The sequence below is a fragment of the Ostrinia furnacalis genome, unplaced genomic scaffold, assembly GCF_004193835.3.
Source record: "Ostrinia furnacalis isolate ACB-3 unplaced genomic scaffold, ASM419383v2 OfSCF0643, whole genome shotgun sequence".
NCBI classification, from domain to species: Eukaryota; Metazoa; Arthropoda; class Insecta; order Lepidoptera; family Crambidae; genus Ostrinia; species Ostrinia furnacalis.
The window spans coordinates 164,136-184,666 of NW_021130882.1; the positions used below are offsets into that span (position 1 = coordinate 164,136).

The 20,531-nt window shown below is 33.9% G+C and overlaps 1 protein-coding gene across 2 annotated transcripts in view; it reads left to right on the plus strand.

The window, feature by feature from the left end:
• The first annotated feature begins 925 nt into the window (after positions 1–925).
• The window catches only part of jim (zinc finger protein jim), an 88,386-nt gene continuing 68,780 nt past the window's right edge, over positions 926–20,531 (plus strand). For both annotated transcript variants that reach the window (XM_028323555.1, XM_028323556.1), the window contains exon 1: positions 926–1,302. In XM_028323555.1, the coding sequence (XP_028179356.1) occupies positions 1,218–1,302 (85 nt within the window). In that variant the 5' untranslated portion in view covers positions 926–1,217. The remainder of the gene's footprint in view (positions 1,303–20,531) is intronic.

Here is a 20,531-nt window from a genome sequence, read left to right on the forward strand (position 1 = left end):
TTTATTTTTACGCGAATCGTTTTTAAAAGGGTTTCGTCATAATTGCGTCGCCGCTCCTGATTACGTTAGCGGCCGATAAGCGGAGCCGAAACGTAAGGAGACACTTCCGTTTCATGTTTGTTGACTGACAATCTTGAATAAGTTGTTATAAGTAATTGAATTTCTACAAAATAATGTGAGATGTAATTAGCATAATTACTTTCATCTTCAATCGCTTTGAGATTACCTAATCAAACGTAATCATTATGTTTGAGCAATTGAATGTTACTTATTTCGTCAATTACATGTCATATAACTTTACATCATCATTATTAATGGCTTCAGAACTACATAAGTTGCAAAAGTGTTACACAAAATAAGAAAACTCCTGGTTCAGCCTTGCCATCCTTTTTTCCTCTATGGTCAAGACCAAGGAAACAAGAGCAAACAGCCATAGACTAGCGCCTCGAGAAAAGAACGCAAAAAGGTGGACGTAAACACCGCGTTGCGTACGCACGTCTCGAGATGTCGCGCCGGACGCGGGAAACTTATTTCCCGCCTTTTCGCGGACCGCCAATTTTCGAAACTAATTTGAATCTAATTAGAAAATTATTTTTTAATTACAAAGTAATTTAAGTAACTTTATGAGGGTTTAGTTATTGTAAAATAAGCTTAAAGCTTTATTTTTTGAGAAAATTTTCTTTTGTAATTTTTTTTCTAATTAGAAATTTTCTCGAGCTCGGAAAATTCACTGAAAAAAAGTTTTTTTTTTAATATAGTGGCTGAGTATAAACTTTTTTTAATGAACTATAAAGTAAAATTAATCCGCGAAAACTAAATAAAACCGATTTAAAAAGCATTAAAATGTAATCCGCGCGGCCGGGCCGCATCCTCGCGAGGGAGAAAACAAAAAAAAGCCGCCGGCAGCGGCAGTGTAGCTCGGACCGCGGCGCGCGCCGCCCGCCACACCAATCTTTAGTTACATTTCGTGTTTCCGTTCGCAGTTCGTAGGTTTTGAACCGCGGTTCCAAATGTGCACAAAATTGTGACTCTCGAACAAAATGCAACAAACAAATTGTATCCGGCAAAATTTTAAGTAACCGCACTAAACGCAGTTCAATCTAGGTTTATTTTTGTTTATAAGTTGGTACGTTATGTTGTTTTGGTTTTTTTCGTAACAAACTGTACGGGATCAAACTGTAAGCGACAGACTAGAGGAGAAGAGAAGAGAAGAGAAGATGGCGCTCGCGTCTTCTGTCAGTTTGTACTACTCCATCGTGCAGCGGGCTGCGAGGCACTATCTGGAAGACTATTGTCACACAGGTATGTTTTTTTTTTCTAATTTCTTTACAGTTTTTTTCATATTTTTTTAAACTTGCGTTTATTTTCAATAAAAATTCTCACATTTTTAACACTTAAATTTCAAAGAAAAAAAACATTGAACTTTCCTCTTTTTTTAACTTCTCCCATTCATACCAGATTTAATTACTTATCCTAATAATTAGTCATGTACATTAATTAATTTTACTGTTAGTTTAATGCAATTAATTCTACAATAACAAATATAATAATTAAGCGGTGAGCTTACGACAAATCGGCATTGTTGGGCGCGAGCTTTTGCTGAAAGTTTGGTTGACGCGAACTTTGAGCAACTTCGGACGCCTTGCATGTTTAAAGGACATTCCACTTTTATTAGCTTTTTTACTACAAATGATTAAAAAAAGCTTTAAAGTTCAATTACTATTTTAAGAAAAAAAGCTTGTGGTAAATATTACTCTTTTAATTTTCTTGTATGTAGCTCTAATTTAAAATAAAAAAGGTTTATTAAAATACTATTAAAACTAAGCTATTCTAATCGAGCTTAATTTTTTTAACGCAATGTAAATTGTAATTTAATAAACGTAATTTAAGTTAAAAAAAACTTTAGTTATTTATTGCATGTGTCAATTTAAATATTGGTGATTAAACTTATTATTCTCATCGATAAAAAAGTAAGGAAAAGTATTTACGAGGAAGAGGTATGAGTAATTTCATTGAGTAGTTGCATTTTAAGTTATGATAATATTATTTCATTAATATTTGTTAAAAGCCTTTAATGTTAACTTTACAAGTAGTACAGAATTAATAATCGTAAAGTAACAATACAATTACTGATTTTCTGTAGTTTACAAGTAATTTTTAAATTGCTATAATAAGTAAAGCATGTATAAATTACAAGAAAGCTGTAAACTTTCTTATAACTGAAATAGAGCTTTCCACGCAGAGCTTAAGAAACAATACACAAAGAAACAAACAATTTCATTACCAAAGCTCGCACGTAACTCCAATGAATGTAAGGACACTTACATTAAATAAACACTGAAGCTCGCTCAAAAGCTGCGGCGAAAGCTCGCTCAATTGATTCGAACTTGCTTGGAAATAAGCGCTTTTTCACTAGAATAGACGTTAAGAAAATAAATAGTACATTATGAAATGAGAATTTTTGTTGTTTTATTTTAGATTGAAGATTGAAACTTTCCGCGACAATAATAAGCTTTTCTTTTGTTAAACTAACATTTGATTAAGAATCTAATTGCAAGGCTCGTTATCATAACATATCATTTCATGTTAAATAATAAATGTATTAGAATACAATCATAGTTGTCCATTTTGAAAACTAAAATAGCTTTTCTTTCTTCAAGTTCAATAAAAAATGCTAGGTTTTAAATTCAGTGCGCTTTAATGATTTTGTAAAGAAAGAAGTTTTTATTTCACAAGTTTTTCAGGGTTTTTCATTAACTACTACGATTAGATAGGTGCGATAACTTTTTTTTATAATATAAATACCCGTTTCTGTAGTTTCCATGTTCATAGTTGGGGCAAACATTCTAATTACTTTATTTTTGATCTGCACATAATTTTAATTCTTTAACAGAATCACAGTTTCTACAGTTACTAGTTTAATAAATATATGTTTGTAACCTGCAGTCAATTAATTAGAATAAGTAAAGAAAATAACGTTTATTCAATAAAAACAAATAAGACGGTAATAATATTGATAATTACTTACTTCAAGCGCGGTTGTCCGTAAAGTATTTAACGGCTTTTAACAATCAGTATCTTTTATTACCAGTATATTACTATTGTCTCTAGTTTGTAGAAAATAACCATAGTAGTAGTGTTAATATAATAATGTCCAATAAATCTCGTCTATTCTAACAGCTCGCGTGACATCAGAATATTGTGAGGTTATAAATTATTTACACTGGAAGTCAGACGGTGGAGGATTTACAATTCGTTGACTTAGTTTGCTTTAAATACTTCGATGTAGTTTTTCTTTTTGAGTAATTCTTTTTTTAGAGTATTAGTAATTTTTAATGCAATTACTAATATTCCTGCTTACCCCTCCAGGTTTAATATCTGCTTGTTTTAGAAGTGGGTTCTTAACCACAATATTCCAGCAGTCGATGGGGATCGAACTACCCTCGAATTTGCAGTCAAACCCTAACGCCATCGGGCTATTGTCGCCTTATTTCTTAACTAATCTTAATCCTTATTTCATTGTAAAAAAAACTATCTATGTTAACGTTTTTCAATTACAATGCATAATAATGAAAAGTGTCTGCATATCCTTACTAATTAATCTTGTTAACTTCTTATGATTTATTATCTTAGTTTTATTTATTATCTGATTTGCATTACTCAGTAACAAAGTTTCCCAGAATATATCTTTCAAATATGTATTACAATCTTACGATTAAAAATTTTCATCCGCTAACCGCGATGCATTTTATCCTGAAGCCTGATTCATGAATCGGTCGCAAATATTACCCAAGTATCGGGTAATTATCTGATTATCTAAACACTGTGATTATCTAAACTTTTCATTGTTTTTTTCTTATGTTCATAGTTACTTGAGAAAAATATTTAAACTACAATCTAGCGTTAAGAACGCGCAAAAAAATTACGCTTAACATAATAAATCTAAGAACTGCGCCCATCGAAAAGTATTTTTTCCTTAAGCTAAAAACAAACTTCTCTTGCTCTATAAATAAAACTACACTACCTACAATGTTAATTAATAATTAATTCATTAATACAACTTGTTTTCTAAAACTTAATTTAAAGAATACAAATTGCAATTCCTTTATTCTTAGGATGCAGAATATAAATCTTTATTAAAAGAATGCATATTAAAATCTGAAGTAATATTTAACGCTCGTCTTAAATGCGATGCTGCGTTCGGATGCACGCCCTTTCGATGCAACCACCCACGGTACTGTCGGGAACAAAACGCTTATCTTTTTTGCGATTTGTAATCAATAATCATATCGACACTACAAGGATTAATGTACAGTTAAGAAATAAAAAGAAAAACGAATTAATTAATTGAATATATTTTGGGTAATAAGAAATAAAGTTCAAGTACTGCGTGCTTATAATATGAAGGCATACATGTACGAGTAATTGATAGAGTCATAGTAAAATAAGTTTCTACTTATAAATTAGTTTTTTAACTACACAAATAAACATGGCAAGATAAATAATACCGTTTAAAAAGACACACGATCATCAGTTATAACTGGATACATAATTACATCCAATCCAAAATAGAAAATATAGTTCCGTATTATAAATCCGTAAATCTTCCAAAATACTCTTTATAAATCAACTAACTCAAGAAAGTAAAAGTGTTTAACTCCACATAAACCACTTTACGCAAGGATTCACCGACCACCACGTACTACGATATCATCTTAGCCTTTTTTACCCGGGAACGGGTTTGCGTAGACAGCCTCCCCAATCGCCGGGCGTTAACCCACAATACGTGTAGACAACTTTGCCTCGAAGTTATGCACTTTTCATTTGGCTATGCGTTTACAAAACTTTATAAGCATTTACGCCTTTATTCGTCGTTTAGTTTAGTGATTACACATTGATACTTCAATGTTAAAAAGGTCTTTTCCTAAAGAGCTTTATTGTTTTTTTTTATTGAATTATACGGCTGGCAAGACGTAATTTAAAATTGATAATCATGTTAATTTCTTTCAAAAGTGGTTGACACTAACTTGCTATTCAAACTATTTGATCAACAATTTGTTTTTATTGTTATGTTAACAAGGAAAATGTTGACAAAAGTTTAAAGATTCCATTGATTAATAAATGAATTGCAATTACCCATGGCAAATGTTGGTACGTATCAAATTTATTATTTATCCTTAGATAACCTATAGTTTTACATTTAGATTTTTTACTATACCGATCCTGATAAAATAATGACATTTCCAATAGAATCGCAAGAAATTAAAGATTAAAGTATCAAGACAAGTACATTGTAGAGTAAACCTACCAGTGACTATTTCTTTTCAAACAAGTTTAAAACTACCCTCATAATTTCTCTCGATCCTTACCCCGCCCGACACAGTAAAGCGACGTATGTCCGCGACTGTACTAAACCAGTCGCGTCTGTATGCTAATGCGCAAACGCAAAGGGCAAGGTCGCTGCGACTTGTCGCGATTTTGTGGCGGCTCGAATACTTATGCATTTAGGGTTTTAATTCATACCTTTTTAAAGATAATGATAGGGAAGAAGTTAATAATATATCTTATTTTTTACTATACATTTTCTGGAAAAAATCGAGGAATTTTACTTACATGTAATTTTTTATAATTTATAAAAAATCATTTTACATTATACAATTACCGTTTTTGCATGGTGCGTTGCGCGTACGCACGCGTCGGTTTGTCACAAAAATATTATTACCTACTTGTAGACGCTGAAAGCTGTGTAACTTATAACTTATAAAGAACTTTATAACCTGTATTCTGGCAAATAAACGCTTCTTATCTTATCTTATCTTAACCAGACAAAATAGTCCCAAGAATATAATATTGAATTTACAAAAATAAAAAAGCACCATGTAAGAAATGTGGAAGAGTGTACTTTTTATAGTACCTATCAATAAATACATTGAAATAAATAAACGAATATTGAAAAATATCTGGCGTAATGCTCACATTTGAATACATAATATTATTTTACTAACTAATCAATGCAATAGACAAAACTATGTTTTACACAATAAACATTACAAACTTGCTTTATACAAATCTTTCATCTTTATTCAACAAAAGGCGTACCTATATCTTTCATAAATCTTTACAGCTCATTAATATATCATTTATTTTTTATACCATCTCTATAGCAATGTTATTAAGATTGTAACAGTACCCATTTTCCTCTACTTCTGCGTCGCACGCGCAGCCAAAACCGCGCAATCATTCACTGCTCTGAATCATACGGGCATTGTGCTCTATATTAAAAAACCATTGATAGGATAGGCCTTCTCGGTAAATCGGAAAGTATAGTTTTTTGCATCTTTTTGTATTACGCGTGACAAAAGAAAAGAATGTCAGTTGTAAAACTACTTTTTATAAAGCAAAGAACTGCGGAACTTGTATTCCGTTCAAGAGTGTGTATGGAACCTAAAACAGAGCACAGAGCTAAACGTATATGCTTTTGTGACTTATGAAATAACAAAGCTAAATATCGAATCAAACGGCCGCTTCCTAAAAAGTAAAAATTGAAGCTACTTACTTGAGTAATAAATATGCCATTCTTCCTACCTCATATGCCAGCAAACCCAATGGTTGTACTAAAATTTTAATTGTTAGTTAAAAAGTACTACTTAATCTACTCTATGGGTAACCTGTAATGATATGATTGTTGTTAATTAAATAAATAAATAAAACCACGCGGGCAAAACCACGCCACGGTTCAACTACCAATAGAAATATTTTTTCTGTAACTAGCAGTTTTCTGTGACTGAGTTGCACCAACTTACTTTAACCGTTACTATAAAAATAACCGGTGATTTTTTTATGAAGCTTAACAGATTGTTTAAGTTTTTTAAATGTTACAACTCAGATTGTTCCAGCTATCACCTTCTACAGTGCATAGTTGATTTGCCCTCGTACCCCGAACTATGGCAATAAGTTACGAATAATGATTATAACATAAAAGCAATGAAACATGCACAGCACGGGTTCACCCAGCGAGATTCAAAACGCAACAGTATAATATGCGAACCACCAAGCACTAATCTTAGAAAAATAACTCACTGATGTTCAGTAGAAATTAATTAATTATTAAGAAGAGAGCGTATATGGGCGACGGTAATCACCTACCATCAGGTAATCCGTATACTCGTTTGCCTCCTGTCACATAAAAATAAATAGAATGAATACTTTTTTATCGAAAATGTTAAGTTACACACAATATTTCCAATTTTTATCTAATTATAAAACAAACAAACCACACCCATAAACTATAGCACACATTCTCAATTATTATACAATGATTTATCTTATATCTTGCAAAAAATTTATAAATGACTTCGTGCAATAGAGGACGAACTTTTGTCCTTCTGTGAGAATACGCGAATCCGGTTACAAAGTTGAAATAATAAGATCCTTACCTACATAATACTAATATTGTTAACGCTATTAAATACAAATGTGTATAAATTCTTAGCAAATTTTAATTAATCTTATATTGTTCTTCTATTTATAATATTATATTTATTTCTTTTTTCTATCATGATTTTTACGTTTTTGTGGTCGTTAAAAGAGATAAAAAATATGCTTGTAACGAGGTAAATAACCGAGATAATTATTTGCATCTTTTTCGTCATAAAGTTTCAATTTTAGTCAAATAGTTCAATTACAGATTATAAACAATATATTTTATGTAGATTTATTTATTTAAACAAATAATTTTACAAGTTACTTACATAGAGTTCACGACAGGTTTTCTCTGAAGGCATTTCTTCCAGTTTTCCAAGGCATACTTTGATTAATAACTAAGTAAATCGCAAGAAAACTTTAAGAAACAGAAATCATTTCAAAAGCCATGCGCGTGGTGACTGGTGTCCAAGCCTGTCAACATTTTTTAATTGTGTGCTTTTGTAATAGCGTATTACACTTGAAAAGAGTTGGTTCAATTCCCACCTTAGGAAATTCTATTTTTTCAAGTTAAATATTTTAAAATTTAGTTTGAGATACGACGAAAAACTTAATAACCATTTATTTTGCTTTTGGACGAAATGGGAATTAATTTCTTGAATTTTTTCTTACTTTGCTTTGACACTTGCATCATTCTCGGAACAATTTTATAGATTTCCACCTATAAAAGTCGCAAACCAGCAGTCAGAAGCCGCGAACAATTTTCTAAAACGTTCTATGACTCCAAATTGCGCAAATTGGTGCAAAAAACCCAATTAGATGGTAGCGGGCTGGTGGCTTCACGCCTGGTGACCAGCCCAGGGCAACGGCACATTGGGCTACACAACTGGGCTCTTATGGAGTTGTAATAAAGTGCTTTATTGCGAGAAAAAAAATATTTTTTGTCTCATGTACACTGTACAGTCAGCGTCATACATTGGCGAGCAAAAGTATGGAATCACAATATTTGTTATAATAACTAAACGACTAATAGAAGATAAATAAAAATGGTACCATTTTAAAGTTAATATTATATAGGTACTTGTAATTAATACCATAGATACATAGATACATTCATAGGTTTCCAGTTCTTATGATGGCTCGGAACAAAACACAAGGGGATGATTCCATACTTTTGCTCGTAAGTATAGGTACAACCTTATTCCAATTGCAACAAAGATGTGTTGTGAACTTTTTGGCTACTTTGCGTGTCACGAACTATTTGACGCTGATGACTGTACCTACACAATTGGGATCCCTTATGGAGTTGTGATAAGGTGTTGTTTTAGGGCAATAATTGGGAGTGTGGTGTGTTGTTGTTGTATTGGAATTGGATTAGCCATATGGTAATAGGTATTCTGGTGTCTTGAGACGTTCTTCTTCTGTTGACAATGTCTTAAGAGCTATCTTAACTGCGTTTTCACAATAATATTTTACAGAATTCCAATTTTTTTATTTCCTGCCACTCTCTAGCTTTTGCCACCTAGAAGCTTTTGACACGGATAGAGCATACCGACACCTAAGCCTTTGAGTATTGATGGCAGTCTTGCAACTTGGTAGTTATTATCATTTACCAATAATTCCAAATCACAACTTTCATAATAAAACACATAATTCCGGTCTTATTCAATATTCAAATTCAGATTGAAAACTTTAAAATTGACAATGCCTTTTTAACCGTCTTCAAAAAAGTAGCCTAGGAAGTTCTCAATTCGACTGTAGGTTTTTAAAATTATTTTATTACGTACATACTAAGGCTGGGTTGCACCATCTTACTTTAACTTTGAGAAACCTCAAAAATCTGTCAAACTCCATACAAAAACCACCAGTTATCGTTAAAGTTACGGTCAAAGTTAGGTGGTGTAACTCAGCCTTAGGGTGAGTTGCCCCACCTAACTTTGACGTTTGTTAAAGTCAAAGTAAGATGGTCCAACCCAGCCTTAATGTGTCAATGGATTAACAGTGTCAAATGCCTTATTTTCTTGGGTTTCGGAAAACGTTCATAGCAGAATCACGCACTACCCTGCGCGTGCTCACCGCAACAGGAAGGGCGGTCGGTTGCGTCGGTTGATGGCGCCAATTTGTTACTTGAACGCCTCGTTTGCACCGGTACCCGTCTGATTTGGTACGAAAGTGCTAATATCTAGAAGTTTTCTTACCGTGACTGAGTAATAAGGCACTTTTCCACCACTAGCACCAGCAAAGCTGTGCCTTATCAATTAAGGGATTTCTTAAATAGGCGCTTTAAGGTACCCTGGATTAGGTTTAAAACATGTTGAAAGTGAGATAAGCTGTCCAACATTGGGCCGAAGAATCTTTCAAAGTTGAAGTAAGCTATAGTTTATTGTCTTAGATAAAATCCAAATACCTTGGTAGTAAATCTGTAATTTGTTATTTTAATTTAAAAAATAATGAAGACTTTGTATAGGCAGAGCTTGCAGACTCTCCAAGATACTGCCATGTGGTCTTACTTAAAAAGATCTTTCCATCTGTGGTTTTCTGTATAAAATACTCCTGTGCAACTGTGAAGCTTAGCAAGTTGTAATTTCCCATCCTTTTTCGACCTTCTCACTTTTTAACTGGAAATTGGGACTCTATTTCTCATTTTCCACCTTAAGACTATTAACTAAGTCTCAATTTTACTGGAATCTGGGAAAGTCTATCCACAGCCTTCTAAAAACCTCACGTGTGCGCCCACGCCGCCGAATTTACAAACAAACGCACACGACGTCCGGCCGCACGAGTTTACGCGTTTTATTCCAAGCGATAAAAGTGCATTATCGCCCAATTTCCAAAACACGGTTATCAGTGTGTAACTGTATGTACGTGCAAATTGGAATAATTTGTTCTTTGATAAGACTAATACCTGGGTACTTCTCATTTACACTCAAATTTGATGGTCACACAATAATACTTCATAAACGGTATAAGTTAGAACAATAACTTTGAAATCAGATGATAAAATATCTATTTAGCTACATACAAAATAAATTTTATCGTAATACAAGCAAAATTAATACGAAAAAATCACATGAAACGATAAAAAATGGGGTCATTTTTCGCGTTCTCATCGTGTCACACCTTCAGTTGCAATGAAACATTTGGTTACTGCATTCACAATTTTCATTCAATTTGTGTGTAGCATATACTAAAATCATCGTAATTAAATATACTTTCTACACAATAGTAAAAAAAAAATCTTCTTATAATTATTTTGAATTGAGAAAGCGAAATACGTTGGTCACACGATTTTAGATACCTAAAATTTTGAGTAATAATACAAGATTGCCGGTAAACCGAACACCAGCAACCAATCACAGCGTTCTATTCGGTTAACGTCAGTCACGCTTCGACCATTGGGGAGGTGAGATAGGTCGATCTTCGCTCCGCGAAAAAAATACGTAACTTTTTGTGATTATCCATAGACATACCGTCGCTTGCTTGAACAATATTTTCTACCTCTAAAATTTAAACAATTTAATTGAAACTTTGTAATTGAAAACTTAACATGTTAGACTTATTTGTGTAGTATTCAACTTGAACCGTTAAATTCAAATTTAAGGATAATTCATAAAAAACTAAAATTTTCGTCACCTTCGTGGCATCACCTTCGTGGTGTTTTATACACGAAGGTGATTTTAGGCCACGAAAGTGATTTCTTGCTTTGGTTTATTTTAGAATATAGTGACTGGTGTTTATGTTTTTACAATATTTTAATAACTAATAAATTATACGTGGTAAGTAGAGATCAGTACATCAATAAATAAATAAGGGCCTCGTATTTTTGTTGTCTGTCTGTCTGTGTGACTGTATGTATGTCTCTATATGTGACTGTGTGTGTATCTGTTTGTAAGATTTTAATCTGAAGTTTGAGTTAAAAGTTGTACAACAAAAAATTAATAAAAAAATAACTTTTTTTAAAAACAAGCTTTATTTCGAAAGCTTGTATCGAGAATGGAATTTATTCCTCTTTTTTTCTATTTGCGCTACAAGCTTTCGAAATAAAGCTTGTTTTTAAAAAAGTAATTTTTTTATTAATTTTATTTTACACTTTTTAGTTGTATCTCAATCTCTGGGCCCTGGTCACCATTTAACACCAAAGTGCTCGAGAAGTCGAATCCAACGAACCCAAACTCAATAAGTTTCCGCTGTTTCGTTTAGGAGTTCCTATGGCCACCTCCTGACTCTATCATCAGACCAGCTCAATGGTACCATAATATTGCATTGTCATCGTAATTACATAAGTATACCAAATTTCAGCTCAATCGGTTGAGGAGAATCTTAAATTCAGTTGCAAGATTTGTCCCACACATACTAACAAGTGAAGTCAATATAAAGCTTGTAAAAATACGAGGCCCTCTGGCCTAAATAAAAAATATATTTTTGTTGAGGGACTGATAATCAGTTAGAGATCTTTTTTATTGAGGTACTGATAATCCGTTTTTTGCTTCTTTAGCATTTCAGAATGCCACCAGTGTCACCCTTAAAACCAATTGCGTAGAATCTTGTAACTTAGTAGGTGACGTAATCGGTAAAATTTTATCTTGTATTTAAGTAGGTACCTATTTATATTATGTTATTGCTATTTATCTATGAAAAAAAGACAAAATATATGTTTTATAAACACTTAAAGAGTCATTTACAGTAGTAAAGTTTGAAAAAAATATTGCTGTGAAGTACAGAATCACTTTCGTGGCATCAAAAAATTCAAAACGTTAAAGCTTCCAAACGAGACTCACTATTTGACTGATTTACTGAGAATACAATGTTCACATCAAGCGCTACAATTTTTGTTTACAAAAAGTTGAAATAAGTTAGAAATAAAATTCGCCACGAAGGTGACGATGAGAACCGTGGCGATGAGAAATAGCCACCTATACAAAAAAGCCATATTAGGTATTATGTATTCAGAAAAGAAAATACTGCTAGCATTTGCAAGCTGGTGCTTGAATAACAACCAAGTGCGAATGAAACTTAGGTACGCTCTAAAGGCTATATTTCACCGGGACACCATGGCGGCGCATCCAGTCGCCGGCTACCAACAAAATGTATACAGCTCTATAGAGAGTTACTCACCTGGTGTCCGTTTGGTTGCGCAAAGCTCTATACATTTTGTTGTTAGCGGCGACTGGTTGCGCCGCCATGGTGTCCCGGTGAAATATAGCCCTAAGAGTTCCGTACTACGATCGTATAAGTTTGAATACATACAATAACACAGGGTTCCCAACCTTTATTTCTCCGAGCCTCCCCGAACATTTTTTTTCATGTCCCCCTTACATGCGCATAAGAAATACTAATGAGTCTAATGACGCTTAATTTTGATATATGTATTGTTGAAGCCATAGCAGGGAATGCAATAACAATGCTGAGTTTATGAATACCTAACCCTAATTATTTGTTTTTCATGACTTTCCACATTGTTTCTGTGGTAAATTAGACCTGAGATGATGATACGATGTAGTGAAAATATACATTTTTTAAAGATTATTAGCAATTTGTATTGCCCAAATTACTAATAGTCCCATTAGCCCCTCGTGTTAAGCTAAATAAGCTTGTGTTACGAATGGGCTCACCACAAGAGTCGGTGGGATTCGAACCCGCGTTCCTCGTATCTCGAGTCGGCCAGTCCGACCCCTGTTTCGCTTAATAAGTCGTAAATTTTAAACTACTACGAGTAACTTTTGACCACTGGCTGCTAAACTAACTATTAAGCACGCAGCAGCACACGCTGTGGTGTTTACAAACAGCTAACTGTGCCTTTAACTGAGTAGTTAACCTTATCAGATGCGTGATATGAAACGTGACGAGCGTTCACTTCAAAAGCTTCAAAATCACTTACATTTTTAGGGAAATCGTATTATGCGTTGTTTAAAAAGTTTATTTTCATTTCCAAAGATTTCGTTTGGACTAAAAGGTTGACAGATTTATTGATTTGTATTACATATTTAGTAAAAAGGCAGAAAGTTAGATAAGAGCTTTCAGACGATTCTGGAGGAAAAACCATAAACTACTTCTCACTAACTTTATTATTTTGATTGCTTTAAAGACAACTAATATAAATCTTGTGTTCCTAATTGCAATAGGTGTAAAAAATTAATATTTTTGCTTGACTGTACATAATAATACTTACAATAATGTTTCAAATTAACCGATCTTATCCAGCCAATAAATTATTTAAACAAACCTTATCTTTAGAACCTACTGACTCTTGTCCCCGAATTATAATGGTAAGTGTACATGAAACTTCTTGATCCACCTGTAAGAATGCGAACGTTGCGTGAGGTCGCGGCCGTGACACCGTCCTTGCACCTTGACCTTGACCCCCGGCCCGGGCAATATCGAGCAATATCGCGCGTGTGCACCATCCTTATGCGTGGAAGTTTAGACAGGTTTGGAGATTGCAATTGAATTTTTTTAACGCCGTATTTTCTGTTTCTTTGCATAATTTTGTATGTTTATCACTTTTATATCATCCATGCATATCACTTTTATATCATCCATGCATACCTACCTGGTAGGACAGGTAGAGTGTGAGTGTCTACATATTTCATGTACTGGTATTTACTGTCTGCTGTCTACTGGTCGTCGGCCGTTTGGTGTAGTGGTTCAGAACGGACTACTATGCCGAGAGGTCCCGGGTTCGATTCCCGGCCGAACAGAAATTGAAATGATGAATTTTAATTTCTGTGACGGGTCTGGGTGTTTTCTATGTATAATATGTATTTACAAAAAAAAAGTATTTAAGTATGTTTAAATCCGTTGTTTAGTACCCATAGTACAAGCTTTGCTTAGTTTGGGGCTAGCGGCGCAGTGTAAAATGTCCAAGGATATTTATTTTTATTATTTATTATTATTACTCAGTATCATATAGTAATCTAAAGAAGCAATCATTTTATTGTTGGTCCGTGTGTTTTCAAGCATGCATCTAGGAATAAATTAATTAGTTAGGTAATCAGTACCTAATTACTACTCTTGTCGTAGATGTTGAATTGAATAAACTTATTGTAATGCTTGTTGGCTTGTAAGAAAATACAAGTTTTTAAGAAAGACTTGTCTAACAACAAGACCTTGTAAATACAATGATAATGTTCTTAAATTAACTCCACCATGAGTGAGACTGAGAACTCATATCAATATTATGCCGTAACTTAAATTAAATTGCAACATTGCAGCAAACCAGGCTTGCAAATTTTAGCTAGCTCCCTGTTTATGGGTACCCGCAAGGGTGAGCTGACCTTGACTCTAATTGCTGACCTTGGAACGCGGGTCAATACGCGCGTGTGCGCCTACCCTAAGTTCGTTTTAACTTTTGATGTGGAGCACCCTTAGGATATTATGATATGTGATACGATATGCCCCCGCATCAAAAGATTTTTTGTTCGTTATTTTAATTTATTTACTTACCAAACAATAGGGATGTTTCCTGGGTAAAAAAGCAAGTTTGAATTAGTCCGTCGGTTAACTTCTCTAAAAATACTGACTAGTATTTTTCACTTTTTCAAACTTATGAGAATTGAAAAAGATAAAGCATGCCAAAGTTCAAAGGAAGAGGCTCGTGACGTCAAAGAGTGCTTTAAAGTGTAGCACTTTGTGACGTCACTCGGAACTTCAACGCGTGATAACTAATTACTTGTTTGATTGACAAATAAAAAATATATTTTTTGATAATGTCATTGACGGACTAAAAGTTTTTAGGAAACTAGCCTAATATAAATTAAAACTAGAAAGCAGTAGGTACATTTAGTTTACTACAAAGATCTCTTATCGTCAATACAATAAACCATGCAATTAATTTTAATTAGGCATACTTTCATCATTTAATGCCACCAAAACACTTTCATACAAAATTATCAACTACACTGTCAAAAACTTTGCAGATCCAAGCTTCCAACTCTATAAGACCTAACTTCACAAACATTACGCCTTAGTCAAAATATTGAATAACAACATATATTAAAAATAAGAATATTCTACCGCCAGGCTCATTTTTAAGGTCAAATTGGCATATTTTCAAAGATCTACCACTTTTTTGCAAGATTCCTATGCTTTTAATATCATAATAATTCAGAACCGGTTTCTCTGCCTAGATTATTTTCATCTCACACAAGGATAACTACTACCAGTTTATATTTATAAGTCTATCTCTATATTTATGAGTCCAAAATCAGAATATTAAATAACAGCATCGAGAATCTTCCTTAATTAATTGATTACCTCATTACTTTTGTCAATGGGTTCAAAAGGACGTCCCCCATAACTAGATCAGCCCAGCAAACCATAAACAATCGGGAACACAGCGCTAACCCCGACATATGTCTCGCGATTAGCACAGACAAATAGATCGCCCTCCTAGACCCATGGCATAGACAAACTAGTCTGATAGACGCCGCGGATTCGTGAATTTGATTGTTGACATCTTATTATTTATTTTTACTTTTTTATTAACCAATGATGTCAAAAGTAATCATCAAAACACACAATATTAATTAATGTTTGTATTTGACTGTATAATTTTTTTAGTTGCTTTCAAATCAACAGATAGTGAAATGAGTAAGCAAAAAATTGCTTATCTACACTGTACCTCAGGCAAAAAATGTGGCGTATAAATATTTCAATAAACAAAATAAGTAAGCAACCGCACTATGGTAGAGAAGTCAATGTTTAAAAAATTCAAACAATAGAAAAGCACAGCTGTAAAAGAGTAAAGAAGCCGTAAAGGGTTCAAAAATAAATATTACAAGTTCGCACTCACAGGGTATATTGAACAAATCACCGGCAATATAGCTGCATTAGCTGCACGTAAGGTCAGAGTCATTTAACAGAAGAACTATTGAAATCACTTGCGGAGTCTATAACCAGAACTTGTCTATGGCCCAGACCCTCTGTTTGGGCTGGGCCGTCAAAATTACCATAGTAATGCGCATAGCAGGCATTAGGCTCTGAATTTGTCTATTATTGCTAAACAATGCAGAAGGGTGGAAATCGCATTTTGATTTAGGGATGGCTAGATAAAAGATAACCATAGTTAAAGTTCAGTCAACGTCATAATTAGTTGTGAAGTATCTGTTCCGCTTCACACTTGCTATAATGAAATTTTTTAATAGAAGAGCGGAAAAAAGCTACGGAGACTACGAATTCGGTACTTTGGCGTTTCAATTTGTATAATTCGATCAATGTATAGCTTTATTTTTAAAACTGCAACAAGATTGGCAGTGTAGCTTTTTTTCAGTTGCTTAAATTCTAAAAAATATTTTTTGAGCTCCATTGGCCAAAAATAAGTAGCTGTATCTCTCTCTTGATTCTTAGGTTGAGTTGCACCACCTTACTTTAACGGTAACTATAACGATAACCGGTGCTTTTTATATGTCAAAGTTAAAGTAAGATAGTGTAACCCAGCCTTAGACTCTGATGATATATGACTATTGATGTAAACCTTCCAATTAAATCACTCTAATTGAAAATACTACTAATTAAAAGACTACCTACTTACAAATTAAATTAATTTTAATAATATCAGACAGGACTTTGTTTTATACTATGTAGAGATGTTACACACACACAATGGGGATGTTGCCTGGGTCAAAAAGCAAGAGTTTTAATTAGTCCGTCAGTTAACTTATCAAAAAATACTCTACACGTATTTTATCACTTTTTCAAACTAATGAAAATTTAAAGAGATAAAGCGCCCCAAAGTTCATAAGAAGAGGCCCGTGATGTCAACGCTTGCTTAAAAATGCCGCACGTTGTGACGTCGTGCGCAACTTCAACGCACCATAACTATGTAATTATTTGTTAGATTGACAAATAAAAATATACGTGTCCAATATTTTTTGATATTAAACATTACGGACTAAAAAAATTTTTTTAGGCAACTAGCCTATTACACTATAGAGTTTTAAAGAGTTAAAATGTTACTAAAAAAAGAATATTACAGAACTTCACAAAAACCATGTTAAGCCCCCATCGAAACAACTTCAATCATGTTCAAATAAAGCCATATAGTAGTAATGAACTAGCTAGACCGCCGGGTTCGGCTGTAGAGCACGTGACATCGCGTGAACGAGCCCCGCCACCGAACACGCTTGTCTGACGAGGGTGGGGCCTCAGTATCAGCGGGGATAGAATAAGCAACTAACCCATCAAAGTTCAAACCCCAAGCGGTTGATTCCGCGTAATAAATTAATTCCTATTTGTCTCGATTCGCGGATACTTAAGGAGCTGATAGCAAACGATAATGGAGAAGAAACTATAAAGATAAAATGGAGAGCTTAGATATGGAAAGCATAGATCCTTTTTGAAGACAGTCAAAGAGGCACGTAATGCTTCGAATATTTTTAACGTCTAATTCTGCTTCTCTTCCAGCACAGTCTCCATGAAAAAAGGCATATAATTTAACCATAAGTACAGTACAGTCCTCAGTCTCTACCAAATGCCTTTGCCCAGAAATTGTAGAAAGCTATTTGAATTTAAATTGAGCTTCTTCACCCGCTACAGCTTCTGAAACCGCTGTAACTGAAGCCCAACTAAACCGTAGTTTTCGTGAAGTCTGTTTGCAAGTTCGCTCTTCGATATCGGCGGTTACTAGTAGGTACTAGTAGTGCCTAGACGAGTTGTTTATTGCATGTCTGGCACTACGGGTAGTAAAATGAGGGTTCCGAAAGCTATATCTGTTTCAGAGACATTGTTTGCTGAAGACTTATTATGTTAAAAAGATATCAATAGATCCATTTGGCGTAAATTTTACAGTTTGATTTTGGTTGGCATCTGCTTTCAGCCTCGTTTGTAGTGCAGTTTTTAAAGTTATCTTGATTAAGAAATTACCTCGTATTGTATCGTACTTTATTTTGCAAACATAAAGACAAATGACAATGCAATCATTGGGGGAGGCCTATGTTCAGCAGTGGGTGTCCTATGGCTGAAATAATGATGATGAAAGACAACGTAGAGTTCTTAAGTTGATTGCACTAAGCTGCTATTGTAGCATTAATTTTGTACCAATGAGACAAGAATGGTCAGAACCCCTGTGAAAGATTTATTAACCACCTTAACCGTCTACCATATTGATAGATTTGATTGTAACCGCCATAACTGTGTCCCAACTGGGAATCTAATATAGAACCTTCGCATCGAGAGAGTTTCACTTTCTTACCACTAAACTACGGAGGCTTTACAACTAAAAGTACGAGTATCTTTACAATCACTGGTTCTTAAGACATTAGGGTCCTTATTTGCAGCTAAAAATCTTTCAACAATCTGCTCTCTCAGTATAAACAATAGGATCAAAGTCCCTTAACTCGTACGAATTGCCTAAACGCAACTCCTTATCACACTCTCCACTCCAAACCGCGTCTTGCTGACCTACAAATAAAGTTTGCAATCGCATGCGTCTCACACTCGGTTCAGTGTACCCGCGTCTGGTGCCCGTCTGCGAATTGAAGTCAAGTACCAATTGCGTAAGCGGTCAATGTCGCGTGCACTTGCATGCACTCGCACTGCACTGCATAGTAACCTAATAAGACTTGCAATAGTATAGACGTGTTGACACCACCAATCAATTGACGTACTTTTTAAAACTGTCAAAATGAGACTCCGATAGATTTTGTATGGCGATACAAACAAGTGACGTCACTTTTTTGTCAACTGAATTTAACTACTTTTTACCCGACGGAGCCAGAAGGAGGGTTATGCAACCAAAAATCACAATTTACAGGTAATTCAAAATTAATTAAGTTTTTAAGACTTGAATGAAGTCTTTTTGAAAAAGTTGTGATTTCGAATTATTGGGGAATGGTCTATTCCCGTATATGACACTAGAGAATAGTCTTTGATAGGTTTAAAGGAATTCACCACCTCAAGGCTTTTGATTCTGTCTGAATCGAAAGAAGTTTTGAGATTCGTTTCGTGTCAACCTGAGATAGCATAGCCAAAAACACTTAATTTTCAGTAACTATTAAATTGAGTCGCGTGCACTTGCATGCATGCACTGCATAGTAACCTAATAAAACTTGCAATAGTATTCCCATAATATGACACTAGAGATCTATAGGCTTGAGAATAGATTCAAGCCTTTGATGGGTTTAAAGAAATTCACCAAACCTGTTCTTGAATTGGAATCGACTTTGAGATTTGTTTCATATCAACCTGTAATAACTCACTCAAAATACTTTAATTTTCTAATAGTTAAGTACAGCTTCTGCTCAGTTATCTCTCATTTTCTGTTCAGATTATTATTTTATGTCTTATTTAAAACCAAAGGAAATTAAGTATAATTACCATGTACTTATTTTTATTCTATTTCGCTTTTCTCTAAATCCATAACTCTACATTTTAAACTTACCTAATCTTAACTGTGTAAATGCGATAAAATATAGTTAACTAACAAATTATAAAACACAACCTAATGGTTACTATTTATTTTAATAGTCTGCTCTAGGGCACTATTTCGTAGAAAAGTGTTAATAGGTCACAAATTAAGCCCATATTTTTGCTTTGAAAGCCTTTGTTACAAAATAATTTATTTTATCCTTAGCCCCAATCATTTCCAGTTGTGCCCAAGGGGGTAGACGGCGATTTTAAACAGTTCGCTACTGCTGACATAATTATAAAACTTAAAGCATTTTTCGTGATACTTTTTCGCTAACCTTTGCTCACTAATATTTGGTTTAACAAAGAAATAGGTCAATTTTCAGACAGAAAAATGTAAACTTTCAGTAAGAGCGTGTCGTGACGAGGTCTGAGAATCTTAATACAAAAAAAGAAATATGGAATGGAAATAATTGTTTTATTAATCTACATATTTTTCGGCACTCCTCTACCCTGAAAAGTTTTGAAAAGCTTTTGAGGAAACCAGTTTATATCCAGAATACTTAATAATAAGATTCCTGTGCCTACTTAAACTAAAAAAAGTCCAAACAGGCAAAAGCAATTCTCTCCCTTACAAGTGTCTGACTTATTGAATTATGTATGCTACAGATCGTTATAAATAGATCTTAAGTCAAAGGAGTTAGCATACCACAAGACGAACTTTTTGGATTCCTTTGCCTTTATCAAAAAAAAAACAGCAAAGACAA